A 17,953-nucleotide genomic window follows, 5' to 3' on the forward strand; every position below is an offset into this window, starting at 1 on the left:
GTTGAAAAGCCGACCCTTGGGAAATTTACACCCAGGCATCAACTCAATTGCACAGTCATAACTCCTATGAGGAGGCAAAGACGCAGACTTACTCTCACTAAAAACATCAGAGAAATCAGCCAGATAATCAGGAATATCATGGGACTGAGGAGAGGTGGAGAAAACATGAGCGTCCCTAAGAACACACTGACAACCCCAAATCACCACAGACACAGATTTCCAATCCAAGACTGGGTTATGAGTTTGCAACCAGGGGAACCCCAGAACAATAGTATCATGCAAATTATGCAGCACCAAAAATTTACAATTTTCTTGGTGGTCTGGGGCAACTCGCATTATCACCTGGGTCCAAAACTGAGGTTTATTCTCCGCCATAGGAGTGGCATCAATACCCCTCAAAGGAATGGGCGTCTGCAGAGGCGTCATGGACAAATCACAACGTTTAGCAAAGTCCCAAATCCATCAGATTCAGAGCTGCTTCTGAATCCACAAAAGCCTTAGTGGAAAATGTGGACAAGGAGCAGATCAGAGTAATTGCCAAAAGGAACTTAGGTTGTATACTGCCCACAGCAAATGTGTGTGCAAAACGTTTCTCTCGTTTAGGGCAGACAGAAATAGTATGAGAGGCGTCTCCACAGAAAAAACACAGCTTATTATGCCTTCAACTCCCGACGTTGCGCCCTAGACAAAACCCCATCACATTGCATAGGTTCAGACATTTGTTCAAAAGGTGGCAGCGCCTCCCGTGTAGTTTTACATTCACGTAAACGCCGATCAACTTGAATGGCTAATGACATAGAGCCATCCAGACCAGAGGGAACAGGAAATCCCACCACAGCATCCTTTACGGTCTCTGACAAACCTTTCCGAAAGAGAGCTGCCAATGCACTATCATTCCATGTAGTAAGGACCGCCCACTTTCGGAATTTTTGACAGTACAACTCTGCAGGATCCTGACCCTGGTTTAATGCCAACAGGGTTCTCTCAGCTTGATCAGTGGCATTAGGTTCATCATACAACAACCCCCAAGGCCTGAAAAAAATGCATCCACATTAGTCAGAATAGGATTTTCAGGTGTCAGAGAAAAAGCCCAATCTTGGGGATCGCCGCACAGCAAGGAGATGACAATTTTAACCTGCTGCACAGAGCTCCCCGATGAGTTAGGCTTCAAAGCAAGAAATAATTTACAATTATTCTTAAAATTCAGAAATTTAGACCGATCCCCAGAAAACACATTAGGAGTAGGAATCTTGCGTTCAGCAGCATGTGACTGAATAAGGTAGGCGGAAATTCCCTGTACTTCAGCAGCATGCTGCTCCACACGATCAGACAGTTGCTTAATCTCCTTTAGGAAAAAAAAAAATCCTCCTACGGCCCCAGAAAAAAGAGGAAAAAATACTTTGAAAAAAAATAAAAATTTCTGACTCTTTTCTTTTTTTTTTTTTCTCTAACAATTCCTTCCTGCTTTTGAGTACCCTAGAATCTGCGGTATGGCTGGTGAAAAACAAGACAAAAAGCTGAGTCTCAGAAAACCAGAGAAGTTGGTAACTATGCAGATTGCAAATCCCTGATCTTAACCACACAACTAGAAGCAGTCGTGGAGCGTTCCTACGTTGGTCCTAGACGCCTCGTCACAACCGGAGAACTACATAAGCCTAAAGAAGGAAAAGAAGAAAAATAACTGCCCCAGAGCAGACCCCAAAGGAAAGGCAGCCCCCCACATGTATTGACGGTGAAAAGATGAAAATACAAACAAAGGCAGGAAAATAGGCTGAGCAAACGATGGGGCCCGGCTAACTAAAAAGGACAGAAAAGGAAAGACACTGTCTGCAATCTGCCAAAAACAACCTACAAAAATATTGTCCAACACTTCTGATAGCAAAATTAACCCTGAAGTCACTAGACTTCTAAACCTATATCAGCACTCTGAAATATTATGAGACAGAGCAAAAAAGAGGCCAATCTAATAAGGGCCAAAAAGCAGATTGGCAAATACTGATTAATAGGAGTGGAATTTCAGCCTAGCCCCAGCAGGGGCAGGCTGCTTACACAACAAACTGAATTGACCAACAAGAGCAAGTGTGAACATTAGCAAAAAACAGACTTAACTTGAGAAGACTGGAAGAGAGCTGAAGTCCAGGACCTGAGAAGCAGACTGAATCACCAGCACCCGGATAGGGCGTCGGCTGTCTTATATCCAGTCTGATACTCCAGAGATCCAATCGTTATCTTTCTCATCAGGTGGCGGATCACTACCACTTAAACCAACCGCACTACCTCCTGTCACCACTAGAGGGAGAATGGAAGGGGAACTCTCAACTGGTGGAGCAGAAAATGAGTTCATGACACATAACTATCCTTCAGGATTCTGCCACTCATCCATTCTCTTGGGACATCCACACACAGTGGTCATTACACCACATTCCCCGCCCCTCTGTTCAAACTTGTGGGGTTGAACACACAATCTTACAACAGGATCTCCAAACCGGGCACTAATTACACCTTGCCCCATAGGTCGAGAGAACCGTCTCCCTCTGTCATCCGGCCTCATTTCTACGTTATGCCTCCCCCGCCCCAGCGTTCAAAATATCGGTCATTGTCTTTGACCCTCCAGTTGCAGTCTGTCTGCGTCATCACACACTGTTTAGTCACCACCCTCCTAGAGTGCGCTTCGTCACCTGACCGTTCTCCCACTGACCGGCTCTCCCGGTTGGTACGGTCATCAGTCTTAATCGGTCCTACTGTCTGGCCTGAGTCTGACCCATTCAGCGTCTCACAGGAAATGCCTTCTCTCAGCCTTTCACGGCCCGTCGAACTGCCACTTGCTGACATTCTTCGGCCACCTGCCATGTCATTACTTGGAGGAACCCTTCGGGTCCTTGCATCTTGAGTTGGAGGTGGCCGCCACCTGGTATTCCGTACTTCTTTATTAATTCGCTGACGGTCCAGCCTCAACTGCTCAATTTCTTGCAGGTACCTCACTCGGTACTCCACGAGCATCCGAAAGTCTCTCAGGCTCTCCGCGGAGCAAACCACCATGATGGGAATTCTACCCACTTCACTGGATACCTGGTCTTCATCATCAGGAGGGATCCTCGCCCTCACCACATCGAAGATATTCACAAGGTCTTGCATTACCTTCCCGGATCTTCCAATGATTCTCCCAGTCAGAGCTTTGGGTACCGGAACCACATCTTTCCGCAAACCCCGACGATCCATAGCCTCCCTGGCTAACTCCAGGCGTTGAGCAGCCTTCACATTACTCCGCCTGACTAGCTGTTTGGTTTGGAGACATTGTAGATACATCTCTTTCAAGACAGCTACTCGGTTTGATGTATCTTCTCTGGCTGATACTATCACCAACTGCCGAGTCTCAGGTGCCCAGTGCACCTTACAGGCTTTGACCGCCTCTTTGAAAGCCTCATGCACACCTTCCTCAGCACAGGCTTCTTGCATGTCTTCTGGTACATCAATTACAGACTGGAAGGTCGGGGTCTTGCTCTCTTCCTGGACCGAAGGCTCTGGCTTTACCACGGACACTTCCCTCACTACAGTTGCCCCGACCGGGTGACTGTCTTCTTTAGTTCTTAACTCACCAACTTCACACGATGGGATCACTTCATGACCCTTTGCCATGATGGCTACTGGCAGTTCTGTCTTATCACTCGCGCTCACCCGCGGTAAGTCTTCGTCCAATTTCTCCCGCAGAAGACTGTTAACTACTCCTCTGAGTTCCTCCATCTCTTCCATGAGGTTCTTGTTCACACTTTGCCAGGTTGACAGGTGACCTCTGAACTCCAAGACTTCTTTCTCGAGCTCCTCGACCCTGTGCTCAGCCGTTTGTCTCAGGACTCTTTCTTGTTTGACATGTTCATCCACCTCTTCTCTGAGGGCCTTATTCAGTCCTTGCCACGTTACCATGTGGCCTTTGAGCTCAGAGACTTCTTTCTGTAGCCCTTCTATTCTGTGCTCCCTTTCTTTCTCAGAGCCACAGTCACCCTCAGAGATTAAGTCATCCCTCCAGTTACTCACTAACCGTGTGACTAATTCCGCCGTCTTATCCACCAGGTCAGTGTCAGTTTTGTCACGAGTTTGTCAGCACAGCACTAGATTCTGTCCTAGTGGGGTGGCTACTGGCAACAACATGTCACAGTCACACCACATCGTATGGTGAACCCCCAAGACACTCTCTATCCGTGTGTCAGCTCCGCTCTTTTTGTTTACCACACCATTCTCATTCACACTGTGGTACCCTTCAGGTGACGTCAGGTCAGTAAATTCATCTGACGCAATTCTTTCTCTGGTCGCCCCTACTTCTGGTGGTATCCCGCCACCTTGGCACTCACTGCCTCTGGGCCCCTCAAACACCACTCTGTCTAGCACATAGTTCACCGTGACCCTATGTTTACAACGAACCTGGGCCATTTTCTCAGACAGAAAGTGAGAGGAGTTCCTACCAGAGTCACCTGACTCTTGGAGTCCAACCGTCCCGAGATTCCTTCCCGGTGCAGCATCACAGTACACACTTGCGGTCCGTCATGCTCCGGAAAGTATAACCCACTGTCTGGAAACGACATACATGCACACCGCGGTTTCCCAGACATACCCACTGAGCCAACCAGTGCTACCATTTCTTCACACTCGGCCCCTTTCTGGACCATCACCCCAATTTGGGTCACCGCCCCCCTCTGGGATTCCGCCCCCTTTTGGGACTCCACCCCCTTTTGGGCTACTACCCCGATTTGGGTCACCGCCCCCTTTTGGGACTCCACCCCTTTTCGGGATCTCCCCATGTCCGTTATACCGGTCTTCTCAGACCACAGTTCACACCACACAGTTTATGTCTCTCACGATACCAGACAAGTCCTTGCTGGCACCACCTATGTCTCTTACGATACCACACAAGTCCTTCCTGGCACCACCACAGCTTGTGCTGTCACCGATCACCGGCACCACCGGCTGCTGTTCACACACAGAGGCTGGTGTCACTGCAGCTCCTGCTGTGCCATCTTCGTGGACCCGCCGATCCACCGGAAGCCGCTTGTCACCTTCGTAACCCCGCTGAGTCGAGAAAAAAGAAGAAAAAACACACCACAAAAAAACTCACGTGTCCTGACTGTGTGCTATTCAGGACGCTCCTGTCTCCACCTGAGACCGTCCAACACACAGGGCGCACCGGGTGCGATTCAGGGAGCGACCCTCCTCCCAGGGTCTCCCCAAACACCGGCCTCACCAGGTCCAGGGGCTCGGTGGGGGCTCTTCAGGAAATCTGTCTCCGCCTGAGACTGCCCAACACTCGTGCCTCACCAGGTCCAAGGTCACACCACGTGCTCCTGGGATCTGACTCTTCTCCCAGGGCTGACCCTCCAGGACCTTTCCTCACTGAACCCTCCAGGTACACTGTCTTCCTCACTGACCCAGGTCAGTACCACACGAACACCTGTCCGATATCTGTGTCGGCCACACGGGTCACCGTTTTACTCATTGACCCAGGTCAGTACCGCACGAACACCAGTCCGTTTCTCCTGTGTTGCCCACACAGGTCCTCGGGTACCTCTTCTCCGCAGAGGCACCCTAGCAATTACCAGTCTCTTTCTCCTGGGGAAGCGGTCGCACTGGGCTCACTGATCCGGACAGTGCCTTACTCACTAGGCCGCCCCACGGTTTCCAGAACCACAGCTGGACAGTGGCTTCCCCACTTGCAGGCCGTCACAGGCTCTGCTCACACGTGGCCGGTCAGCAGCACATCACACGGCTTCCACAACCGTCAGCCCTCCTGGATTAGTGTTGCTCTTTGCCACCGAATTATGCAGTCCTTATCCGTTGCTCCCAGCAACAAGGTTACACAACTGCCCATAGCTTCTCCACCAATTGTGAGGTAGCGCTGTCGTCCATGGTTGGAAGACACTCGCTTTTCAGCAAATGAATCACATCCGGTACGGGTTTTTCATAAAACCATATCAATCCGTGAGGTTTATTCACCATCATAAACCACAGCAGCAATATACAACAGCGTAGCGTCCATTATATAACTTCACATTACAGCATAGCGTCCATTAAACAGGCTATTTAGCCCCAGGGTTATCTCACCCATGTCAGGGTTCCCATATGGCTGTTTCTTCAGGCTGCATACATCCACTCACTCCTCAGGGACTCTCAGACGCTGGCCGCCATTACACACACAGCCGCTCCACAGGCTGTTAGTGAGGAGATCCTTCTCCTCACAGGACCTTCCAAACTGGACCAATCAGGTCCCAGCATTCACCCTTGTGACCTACCCTGACCACCTTATATGGTCCGTAGCCACGCCCACTGGGTCACATGGCTATGACCTCATCACAGGTCCTTCACACACTTACAAAGCCTTTTACTATAGGCGTTTTCAGACACACCCCTGGGTGGATTTGTAGGTAACCAGAACCCGCCCATCTCTCTAGTTACCTGAAGACTTCTCCCTTACACTTAGAAAAACACCTCAGTAATGATATTGCTGATCACACATACACAAGTCTCCATCTCAAAGCCACCCACTTTGAGATACATAACTATCCTTCAGGATTCTGCCACTCATCCGTTCTCTTGGGACATCCACACAACGCCCCCTAGTGGACACAGTGGTCATTACACCACACCCTTTATTGGTTAAAAGCAATGTGGAATATGAGGTAGAGAAAATATTGGATTCTCGTTTGGCTACACGGAGACTCCACTATTTGGTCAAATGGAAGGGTTATGGCCAGGAGGATAATTCTTGGGTCTCTGCTTTTGACATTCATGCCGATAGATTGGTTTGTGCTTTTCACCGGGCCCATCCTAATCGGCCTGGTGGTGTGGATGAGGCTTCGGTGACCCCTCCTCAAGGGGAGGTACTGTTTTGAATTCGCTTTCTGGCCTACCTCTGGTTACTAGTGAAAGTAGTGGAGCTGGTTACATTGACAGAGGGGTCGCGAGTTCTCTTTCTGGGCTCCCTCTGGTGTTTACTGGAGGTGATGGAGCTGATCTAATTAACAGAGGCCTGCCACCTGATAATGAGGAGGACGATTGGAGATCTAGAGTTTCTGACTGGATTTAAGACAGCCGACTCCCTCTGTCTCTGCTCATGATTTTTTTCCTGCTTCCCGAGATCTTAGTTTCCAGCTCAGTCCCTGCATGCTCAGCTAAGTGTTCTTTTGCTATTGTTCACATTTGATCTGGTTTTGTCTATTTCAGTTTTGTGTGGTCAGCCAGCTCCTGCTGGGGCTGTGCTGAATTTCCATCCTTTTGTTACTGCTTGTGCCAGTTTGTTTTTGTCCCTTATTAGATTGGCCTCTTTTTGCTCTGCTTTCAGAATATACCAGAGTGCTGATATTGTGGGCAAAGTTGTGTGACTTCAGTATGTTTCTATCAGACGTGTTGGACATTTTTTGCAGGGTTTTTTTGCGTGATTGCAGACAGTGTCTTTCCTGTCCTGTCTAGTTAGTGTGAACCCCATCGTTTGCTCAGTCTATTTTCCTACCTGCGTTTGTATTTTCATCTTGTCTCACTGACAATATATGTTTGGGGGCTATCTATTCCTTTGGGGTCTGCTCTGGGGTAGTTTAGATTTCCCCTTTCTTGCTTTAGACTTATTTAGTTCTCCGGCTGTGTCGAGGCGTCTAGGATCATCGTAGGTACGCTCCCCGGCTACTTCTAGTTGTGTGGATAGGATCAGGAGTCTGCAATCCGCTTAGTTACCAACCTCTCTGGTTGTCTGTGGCTTAGCTTAGTCTTGCTCTCCTCCTCGGTGACCCAATCATAACAGACTGCCCCAGGAAAGGAAGACCAAGAGTCACCTCTGCTGCGGAGGATAAGTTCATCCGAGTCACCAGCCTCAGAAATCGCAGGTTAACAGCAGCTCAAATTAGAGTCCAGGTCAATGCCACACAGAGTTCTAGCAGCAGACACATCTCTACAACAACTGTTAAGAGGAGACTTTTTGCAGCAGGCCTTCATGGTAAAATAGCTGCTAGGAAACCACTGCTGAGGACAGGCAACAAGCATAAGAGACTTTTTTGGGCTAAAGAATACAAGGAATAGACCTTAGACCAGTGGAAATCTGTGCTTTGGTCTGATGAGTCTAAATTTGAGATCTTTGGTTCCAACCACCGTTTCTTTGTGCGATGCAGAAAAGGTGAACGGATGGACTCTACATGCCTGGTTCCCACCGTGAAGCATGGAGGAAGAGGTGTGATGGTGTGGGGGTGCTTTGCTGGTGACACTGTTAGGGATTTATTCAAAATTGAAGGCATACTGAACCAACATGGCTACCAAAGGATCTTGCAGCGGCATGCTATTCCATCCGGTTTGCGTTTAGTTGGACCATCATTTATTTTTCAACAGGATAATGACCCCAAACACACCTCCAGGCTGTGTAAGGTCTATTTGACCAAGAAGGAGAGTGATGGGGTGCTACGCCAGATGACCTGGCCTCCACAGTCACCAGATCTCAACCCAATCGAGATGGTTTGGGTTGAGCTGGACTGCAGAGTGAAGGCAAAAGGGCCAACAAGTGCTATGTATCTCTGAGAACTCCTTCAAGACTGTTGGAAGGCAATTTCCGGTGACTACCTCTTGAAGCTCATCAAGAGAATGCCAAGAGTGTGCAAAGCATTAATCAAAGCAAAAGGTGGCTACTTTGAAGAACCTAGAATATAAGACATATTTTCAGTTGCTTCACACTTTTTTGTTAATTATATAATTCCACATGTGTTAATTCATATTTTTGATGCCTTCAGAGTGAATCTACAATTTTCATAGTCCTGAAAATAAAGAAAACTCTTTGAATGAGAAGGTGTGTCCAAACTTTTGGTCTGTACTGTATAAGCTGTCCTTGCCATAGGCACTAATGCAGCCTCATACCATTAGAGAAGCAGGAACTGTGTGCTGATAACAAGCTGGATGGTCCCTCTCCTATCAAGTCCGCACGACATGTCTTCCGTGGTTTCCATAAAGTATTTCACATTTTATTTCGTCTGACCACAGAACTGTTTTCCATTTGCCTTAGTCCATTTTAAATGATCTTTGGTCTAGAGAATACAACAGTGTTTCTGGATTGCATTGATATATGAATTTTTGTTTGCATGATAGAGCTTAAACATACATTTGTGCATTGCATGGAAAACTGTGATGATAGACTATGATTTCTGGATGTATTCTGGCACTGATTCATGCCTGGTTTTAATCCAGTGCCGCCTGAGGGCCCATAGATCGCGAGCATCCAATATTGGCCATTGGTGACCTCTGACCATCTTTGCCTCTGAGAGACTCTGCCTCTCTAACGTGCTCTTTTTTTACACAGTCATGTGACTTTGTTAAAAATTTATCCTCCAGCTGTTTTTCATTAGTACCATTTACTTTTTCCTCATGCTAAGCCTGTCCCAACATTTCTAAGATGTGTTACTGCCATCAATTCCTGAATGAGTTGTTTTTTTTCCATTCATATGAAATGGAAAAATGTCTAACTTTCACCAGATGATCTGTGCTCTATTGTGAATACAATAAACACTTGCTGATACATTTTCCACAACTTTACAGGCTGAGAGTCCGAACAACATGACATAATGCGATCAGGTGACTTTTCAGCACAAGCTGTATGTGGGTACATGAGGAATAGCATTATTTCTGAAAAATATTCAGAATTGAGAGTCCTCAGTGGTTGATACCTTTTAATGGCTAACTGAAAAAATGGTAACAAATTGCAAGCTTTGAAGACTACTCAGGTCTCTTCATCAGGCATAGACTAGTGTCAAGCCTGATGAAGAGACCTGAGTAGTCTTGAAAGCTTGCAATTTGTTACCATCTTTTCAGTTAGCCATTAAAAAGTATCAACCACTGAGGACTCTCAATTCTAAATATTTTTCTATCTACTGGCTAACACGGTACAAAGATATATATCTTTCCTGTAGCATTATTTCTGGTTATTGTAGGACTTTTATCCAGTATTTTTAGAGGCTTTTCCCACTGCACTTGAATCCTCTAGCATTTTTTCCTTAGACACTTCTGCTCTTATGTCCCTAAAGCTTCTCACCAATCCCTCTCCTTAGAACTTTTATTGTATTAGTTGTAGTTTGATCCTTCACTGCAGACAGATTTGATCAGGTTTTGATTGTAAATTATCAAGGCAGGAGACATAAAAAAGTATTAAAGGGAACCTGTCACCTGGTTTCCCCATATAAAGTAGGGCCAACACCTGTAAGCTCTCTGTTACAGCGCTCTAGAATATTGTCTGTATGTCCCCAGTCCGCTCTGCAATGCAGAAAAAGAGCTCTTATTATACTGCCATACACTGCGGTCTGATGGACGTCTCTGGTCTTGATCCGGCGTCTTCTCTCTTCTCACAATTGCTTTCCTCCTTCCCTTCATAGCATAGATGAAGTGTCCCACATCTTGCGCACAGTGTTCCCCATCATGCTCCTGCACAGGCGCACCTCTCCTCTCTGCCACGCCAAGGGCAGAGCAAAGTACTGTGGTGCACATGTGCCGGGAAAGGCCACAGAGTGACGATAACCCGTATGAGGACAGGCAACAAGCATAAGAGACTTTTTTGGGCTAAAGAATACAAGGAATAGACCTTAGACCAGTGGAAATCTGTGCTTTGGTCTGATGAGTCTAAATTTGAGATCTTTGGTTCCAACCACCGTTTCTTTGTGCGATGCAGAAAAGGTGAACGGATGGACTCTACATGCCTGGTTCCCACCGTGAAGCATGGAGGAAGAGGTGTGATGGTGTGGGGGTGCTTTGCTGGTGACACTGTTAGGGATTTATTCAAAATTGAAGGCATACTGAACCAACATGGCTACCAAAGGATCTTGCAGCGGCATGCTATTCCATCCGGTTTGCGTTTAGTTGGACCATCATTTATTTTTCAACAGGATAATGACCCCAAACACACCTCCAGGCTGTGTAAGGTCTATTTGACCAAGAAGGAGAGTGATGGGGTGCTACGCCAGATGACCTGGCCTCCACAGTCACCAGATCTCAACCCAATCGAGATGGTTTGGGTTGAGCTGGACTGCAGAGTGAAGGCAAAAGGGCCAACAAGTGCTATGTATCTCTGAGAACTCCTTCAAGACTGTTGGAAGGCAATTTCCGGTGACTACCTCTTGAAGCTCATCAAGAGAATGCCAAGAGTGTGCAAAGCATTAATCAAAGCAAAAGGTGGCTACTTTGAAGAACCTAGAATATAAGACATATTTTCAGTTGCTTCACACTTTTTTGTTAATTATATAATTCCACATGTGTTAATTCATATTTTTGATGCCTTCAGAGTGAATCTACAATTTTCATAGTCCTGAAAATAAAGAAAACTCTTTGAATGAGAAGGTGTGTCCAAACTTTTGGTCTGTACTGTATAAGCTGTCCTTGCCATAGGCACTAATGCAGCCTCATACCATTAGAGAAGCAGGAACTGTGTGCTGATAACAAGCTGGATGGTCCCTCTCCTATCAAGTCCGCACGACATGTCTTCCGTGGTTTCCATAAAGTATTTCACATTTTATTTCGTCTGACCACAGAACTGTTTTCCATTTGCCTTAGTCCATTTTAAATGATCTTTGGTCTAGAGAATACAACAGTGTTTCTGGATTGCATTGATATATGAATTTTTGTTTGCATGATAGAGCTTAAACATACATTTGTGCATTGCATGGAAAACTGTGATGATAGACTATGATTTCTGGATGTATTCTGGCACTGATTCATGCCTGGTTTTAATCCAGTGCCGCCTGAGGGCCCATAGATCGCGAGCATCCAATATTGGCCATTGGTGACCTCTGACCATCTTTGCCTCTGAGAGACTCTGCCTCTCTAACGTGCTCTTTTTTTACACAGTCATGTGACTTTGTTAAAAATTTATCCTCCAGCTGTTTTTCATTAGTACCATTTACTTTTTCCTCATGCTAAGCCTGTCCCAACATTTCTAAGATGTGTTACTGCCATCAATTCCTGAATGAGTTGTTTTTTTTCCATTCATATGAAATGGAAAAATGTCTAACTTTCACCAGATGATCTGTGCTCTATTGTGAATACAATAAACACTTGCTGATACATTTTCCACAACTTTACAGGCTGAGAGTCCGAACAACATGACATAATGCGATCAGGTGACTTTTCAGCACAAGCTGTATGTGGGTACATGAGGAATAGCATTATTTCTGAAAAATATTCAGAATTGAGAGTCCTCAGTGGTTGATACCTTTTAATGGCTAACTGAAAAAATGGTAACAAATTGCAAGCTTTGAAGACTACTCAGGTCTCTTCATCAGGCATAGACTAGTGTCAAGCCTGATGAAGAGACCTGAGTAGTCTTGAAAGCTTGCAATTTGTTACCATCTTTTCAGTTAGCCATTAAAAGGTATCAACCACTGAGGACTCTCAATTCTAAATATTTTTCTATCTACTGGCTAACACGGTACAAAGATATATATCTTTCCTGTAGCATTATTTCTGGTTATTGTAGGACTTTTATCCAGTATTTTTAGAGGCTTTTCCCACTGCACTTGAATCCTCTAGCATTTTTTCCTTAGACACTTCTGCTCTTATGTCCCTAAAGCTTCTCACCAATCCCTCTCCTTAGAACTTTTATTGTATTAGTTGTAGTTTGATCCTTCACTGCAGACAGATTTGATCAGGTTTTGATTGTAAATTATCAAGGCAGGAGACATAAAAAAGTATTAAAGGGAACCTGTCACCTGGTTTCCCCATATAAAGTAGGGCCAACACCTGTAAGCTCTCTGTTACAGCGCTCTAGAATATTGTCTGTATGTCCCCAGTCCGCTCTGCAATGCAGAAAAAGAGCTCTTATTATACTGCCATACACTGCGGTCTGATGGACGTCTCTGGTCTTGATCCGGCGTCTTCTCTCTTCTCACAATTGCTTTCCTCCTTCCCTTCATAGCATAGATGAAGTGTCCCACATCTTGCGCACAGTGTTCCCCATCATGCTCCTGCACAGGCGCACCTCTCCTCTCTGCCACGCCAAGGGCAGAGCAAAGTACTGTGGTGCACATGTGCCGGGAAAGGCCACAGAGTGACGATAACCCGTAGATAAAGCCGGCAAATGTGCACTACAGCAGTTTGCTCTGCCATTGTCAGGACAGAGAGAAGTGTGCACAGGATCGTCATGGGAGACGCTGTCTGAAAGACGTAGGACGCGTCATCCACACAAAACGGGGAAGGAGGATGGCGATTATAAGAAGAAAGGGGGCATCGGATCAAGACGAGAGACCGGACCGCGCCGTCTGTGAGTATTATAGAAGCTCTATTTTTTTTTCTTGCAGAGCGGATTGGGGACCTAGAGAACCATCCCAGAATTCTGTAACAGAGAGAGCGGGGTGTTGCTGAGCCTACATTATATTGGTACAACCTAATGACTGTTTCCCTTTAAAAATTGTGGGAAATAGAAGTCTTTTTCTAGGAATATATAATGAAAAGTTTCTTTATGTACAATAATTGTTTCCTTGTGGTAGTGTAGGCTCACTTCACACTAATGATATTTTGTCAAGAGAGGAAAATCAATTTAATAGAACTATAAAGCGTCCACTATCGTGATGTAAGATCGCTACCATTGTGCAGAAATGTACTCAGTGTAAATGCAAAATAAAATGGGAGGCTCTCCATGTCTCTTACCCCGTAGACCTAGCGCTGGCTGCTTGGTATGTGCCAGGACACAAGCAATCTCAAACAAGAAAGAAAAGAGTGGCCCAGCCCATACTGTCATAGGGGTGCAACTACACAAATCATATTTGATGGGCTCCCTTGTTCTATGCAAACAGTTCTTTTGTAATTATTCATTTGGAACAGGAAGCAATTCCGATCCATACCTCAGTCACTTGAACACTGAGGCCAGTGATTGGCTCCAGCAGTCGGGTAATGGCTGGAACAAGACACCATGTGCTCCTTGGATGAGATCCCGCTAACAGTTACTTGACCACTGCAGCCAATCACAGGCCTTAATGGTCAGAAGAATAGAGCGACTTGCACTTATTCCATAGGGGTAAGAGATGGTGAGTACGCCTCGTTTTATTTTGGGGACACCAACTATATCATTTTTTTCAAAGATGGATATTAAGTGTAAAACAATTGTTGGGAAATATAATTTGAGCTTGAAGCTGCAACATTATCGGCACAGAGATGTCATGCGATGTCAAAAATGGAGTGTAATGGAACAGTGGAGATCATAAATAACCTCATGGCCAGGTCTCCTTAGCTGCAAAGAGGGAGTTACTGCAGAAAATCTCTTTAAGATTCAGATTCATGCAGTCATGTCCTGTACAGTTGCAATATAACCAAACATCTCTGCCCTTCTCTTACCAGGACCGTTGGGAAGCTGTTCCTCACCGAGCCACCATTTATGCTCAAGTGGTGGAATCCCGCAGGCTCTGGAGTTGGAATAAACTCTTACCCATGCAGCTGGATTTCAGAACTATTCAGCCTCCACCCGAAATGCAAAGCTGTCCTGGATCCTCCTCAGTATGTGACGTGCAGCTGAGCCAGCTAAGCCCGGGTGACTTCACACCTCTCAGTGATATCCTAGTTGTCTTCCGGTAAGAAGACAGTGACGGGAAGAAGACGCTGTCGTCAATATGTACCATGGAGACTATGCGTACCAACTCAGTAGTCATTTATGTATGACTAGATTATGGCCCGATGCTATCGCATCGGGAGGATGCGATAGCATCACACCTCTTGCCATGTTAACCCTCAACACACACACTCCTCAACACACACTCCTCTCACCTTTCACCATCTCCACTCACTCTTTCACTCCACATACGACCCCTTCTCTCACTCCGTCTCTCATACTCACGCCGTCATCGCCGCTGCTCCACGATCCCCGACATCTTCTTCCGCCGGCGCCATTTTGGATCCCGACGTCGTCCTCGCCGGCGACATGTTCTTGCGGCGACGCCATCTTGACTATCGCGGGATTTCGCCGATCCAAAATGGCATCGCCGACGTGGACGACATCGGGATCCAAAATGGCGTCAGCGTAATCTCGCGAGATTTCGCCGACGCCATCTTTTTGGATCCCGAGTCGTCCACGCCAGCGACATGTTCTTGCGGCGACGCCATCTTGAATCTCGCGGGATTTCACGAAATCCAAGATGGCGTCGCCGCAAGAACATGTCGGCGGCCTGGAGAACGTCTGGATTCAGGATCGCGGCAGCGGAGGAAGATGTCGGGGCAGCGACGATGACGGTGTGAGTATGAGAAACGGAGTGAGAGAAAGGAACGTATGTGAAGTGAAAGAGTGAGTGGACGTGAGTGGAGGTGAAAGGTGAGAGGAGTGTGTGTTGAGGCGGTGTGGTGTGTTGAGGGTTAACGTGCATGTGTGTGTGGTGACGTCACCGGTTACAACTGGACGGAAGTTGTTACAACCGGAAGCTGGTTAGGGCATTTATTATTATAGATGATGAGGAAGAAGCCGTCTGTTGTTGGCGGTGATGGCGTGTAGAGGCTTCTTCAGCTAATGTAATAGATTTAGAGTTAGGGGATTCGTGTGTGAGACGACGGCGTTTATAAGCCTTAATCTTGTCAAGTCGATGCTGTTTTTCCTCAGGAGTCTCATTAGCACGGCGTTGTTTTTGTCGTAGTGCTAAAGCTGCTTTCCTTTCACTGGCATTGGCATACTGTGCATCGGTATTAAATGGTGGTATTGATAGGGCAGAAACAGATTGCTGATTAGTTATGTCAGTGAACGGCATATGGGATGAAGTGTAGCAGTAAATTGTTCCACATGCTGATGTGGAAGCATCCTGTTGTGAGTCTAATAATAATGATGAGGAAGAGGCCGTCTGTTGTCGGCGGTGACGGCGTGCAGAGGCTTCTTCAGACAATCTTATGGATTTAGAGTTAGGGGATTCGTGTGTGAGGCGACGGCGTTTATAAGCCTTAATCTTCTCAAGGCGATGGTGTTTTTCCTCAGGAGTCTCATTAGCACGGCGTTGTTTTTGTCGTAGTGCTAAAGCTGCTTTCCTTTCACTGGCATTGGCATACTTTTTGTTATGACTCATGTTGGCACAGGTAAAGGCGTCTATTTGGCAGTTATCTGGCAGTGAAGAAGGCGTCCTGGAGTATTGTAGAGTAAACAGATACTAATTGACCCTGTAATTGCCCAGCAGTAGTTATGAAGTGGTAGTGGCAAATTGGCCCTGTAGTTAGACACCGGCAGAGGAGCAAGGCAGCAGTAGTTATGGCGGTAGAGGCAAATTGGCCCTGTAATTAGACACCGGCAGAGGAGCAAGGCAGCAGTAGTTATGGCGGTAGAGGCAAATTGGCCCTGTAATTAGACACCGGCAGAGGAGCAAGGCAGCAGTAGTTATGGCGGTAGAGGCAAATTGGCCCTGTAATTAGACACAGGCAGTGAACAGTCAGAGGAGCAAGGCAGCAGTACTTATGGCGGTAGAGGCAAATTGGCCCTGTATTTAGACACCGGCAGAGGAGCAAGGCAGCAGTAGTTATGGCGGTATTGGCAAATTGGCCCTGTAATTAGACACCGGCAGAGGTGCAAGGCAGCAGTAGTTATGGCGGTAGAGGCAAATTAGCCCTGTAATTAGACACCGGCAGAGGAGCAAGGCAGCAGTAGTTATGGAGGTAGAGGCAAATTGGCCTTGTAATTAGACACCGGCAGAGGAGCAAGGCAGCAGTAGTTATGGCAGTATAGGCAAATTGGCCCTGTAATTAGACACCGGCAGAGGACAAAGGCAGTAGTTATGGCGGTATAGGCACATTGGTCCTGTAATTAGACACCGGCAGAGGAGCAAGGCAGCAGTAGTTATGGCGGTACAGGTAAATTGGTCCAGTAATTAGACACCGGCAGTAAACAGGCATAGGACCAAGGCAGCAGTAGTTATGGTGGTACAGGCAATGCCAAGCGTCCGCACAGCAAGTCGGCGTGAGGTAAATGACGCAATTTCACGAATGCAAGATGGCGTCGGCGAAATCTCGCGAGATTTCGCCGACGTCGTTAACACCTCTTGCCATGTTAACCCTCAACACACCACACCGCCTCAACACACACTCCTCTCACCTTTCACCTCCACTCATGTCCACTCACTCTTTCACTCCACATACGTTCCTTTCTCTCACTCCGTTTCTCATACTCACACCGTCATCGTCGCTGCCCCGACATCTTCCTCCGCCGCGATCCAGGATCCAGACGTTCTCCAGGCCGCCGACATGTTCTTGCGGGACGCCATCTTGGATTTCGTGAAATCCCGCGATATTCAAGATAGCGTCGCCGCAACAACATGTCACCGGCGTGGACGACATCGGGATCCAAAAAGATGGCGTCGGCGAAATCTCGCGAGATTACGCCGACGCCATTTTGGATCCCGATGTCGCCCACGCCAGCGACATATTCTTGCGGGACGCCATCTTGGATGTCGTGAAGTCCCGCGATATTCAAGATGGCGTCGCCGCAACAACATGTCGCTGGCATGGGCGACATCGGGATCCAAAATGACGTCGGTGTAATCTCGCGAGATTTCGCCGACGCCATCTTTTTGGATCCCGATGTCGTCCACGCCAGCGACATATTGTTGCGGCGACGCCATCTTGAATCTCGCGGGATTTCACGACATCCAAGATGGCGTCCCGCAAGAACATGTCGGCGGCCTGGAGAACGTCTGGATCCTGGATCGCAGCGGCGGAGGAAGATGTCGGGGCAGCGACGATGACTGTGTGAGTATGAGAAACGGAGTGAGAGAAAGGAACGTATGTGGAGTGAAAGAGTGAGTGGACATGAGTGGAGGTGAGAGGAGTGTGTGTTGAGGCGGTGTGGTGTGTTGAGGGTTAACATGTGCGTGTGTGTGTGTGGTGACGTCACCGGTTACAACTGGACGGAAGTTGTTACAACCGGAAGCTGGTTAGGGTATTTATTATTATAGATAGTGTGGAATACAAACCGAGCATTACGTGGGTCTCGCTAAAGTCT

General features: G+C 47.1%; 1 protein-coding gene across 5 annotated transcripts in view; it reads left to right on the plus strand.

Moving 5' to 3' along the window:
• LOC141088006 (protein arginine N-methyltransferase 7-like) overlaps positions 1 to 17,953 on the plus strand; it is a 235,930-nt gene that overhangs the window by 105,113 nt on the left and 112,864 nt on the right. For all 5 annotated transcript variants that reach the window (XM_073573838.1, XM_073573840.1, XM_073573839.1 and 2 more), the window contains one exon: positions 14,332 to 14,561. In XM_073573838.1, the coding sequence (XP_073429939.1) occupies positions 14,332 to 14,561 (230 nt within the window). The remainder of the gene's footprint in view (positions 1 to 14,331; positions 14,562 to 17,953) is intronic.

Source organism: Dendrobates tinctorius, unplaced genomic scaffold (assembly GCF_039654945.1).
Source record: "Dendrobates tinctorius isolate UK_male_01 unplaced genomic scaffold, ASM3965494v1 ptg000037l, whole genome shotgun sequence".
Taxonomy (NCBI): Eukaryota; Metazoa; Chordata; class Amphibia; order Anura; family Dendrobatidae; genus Dendrobates; species Dendrobates tinctorius.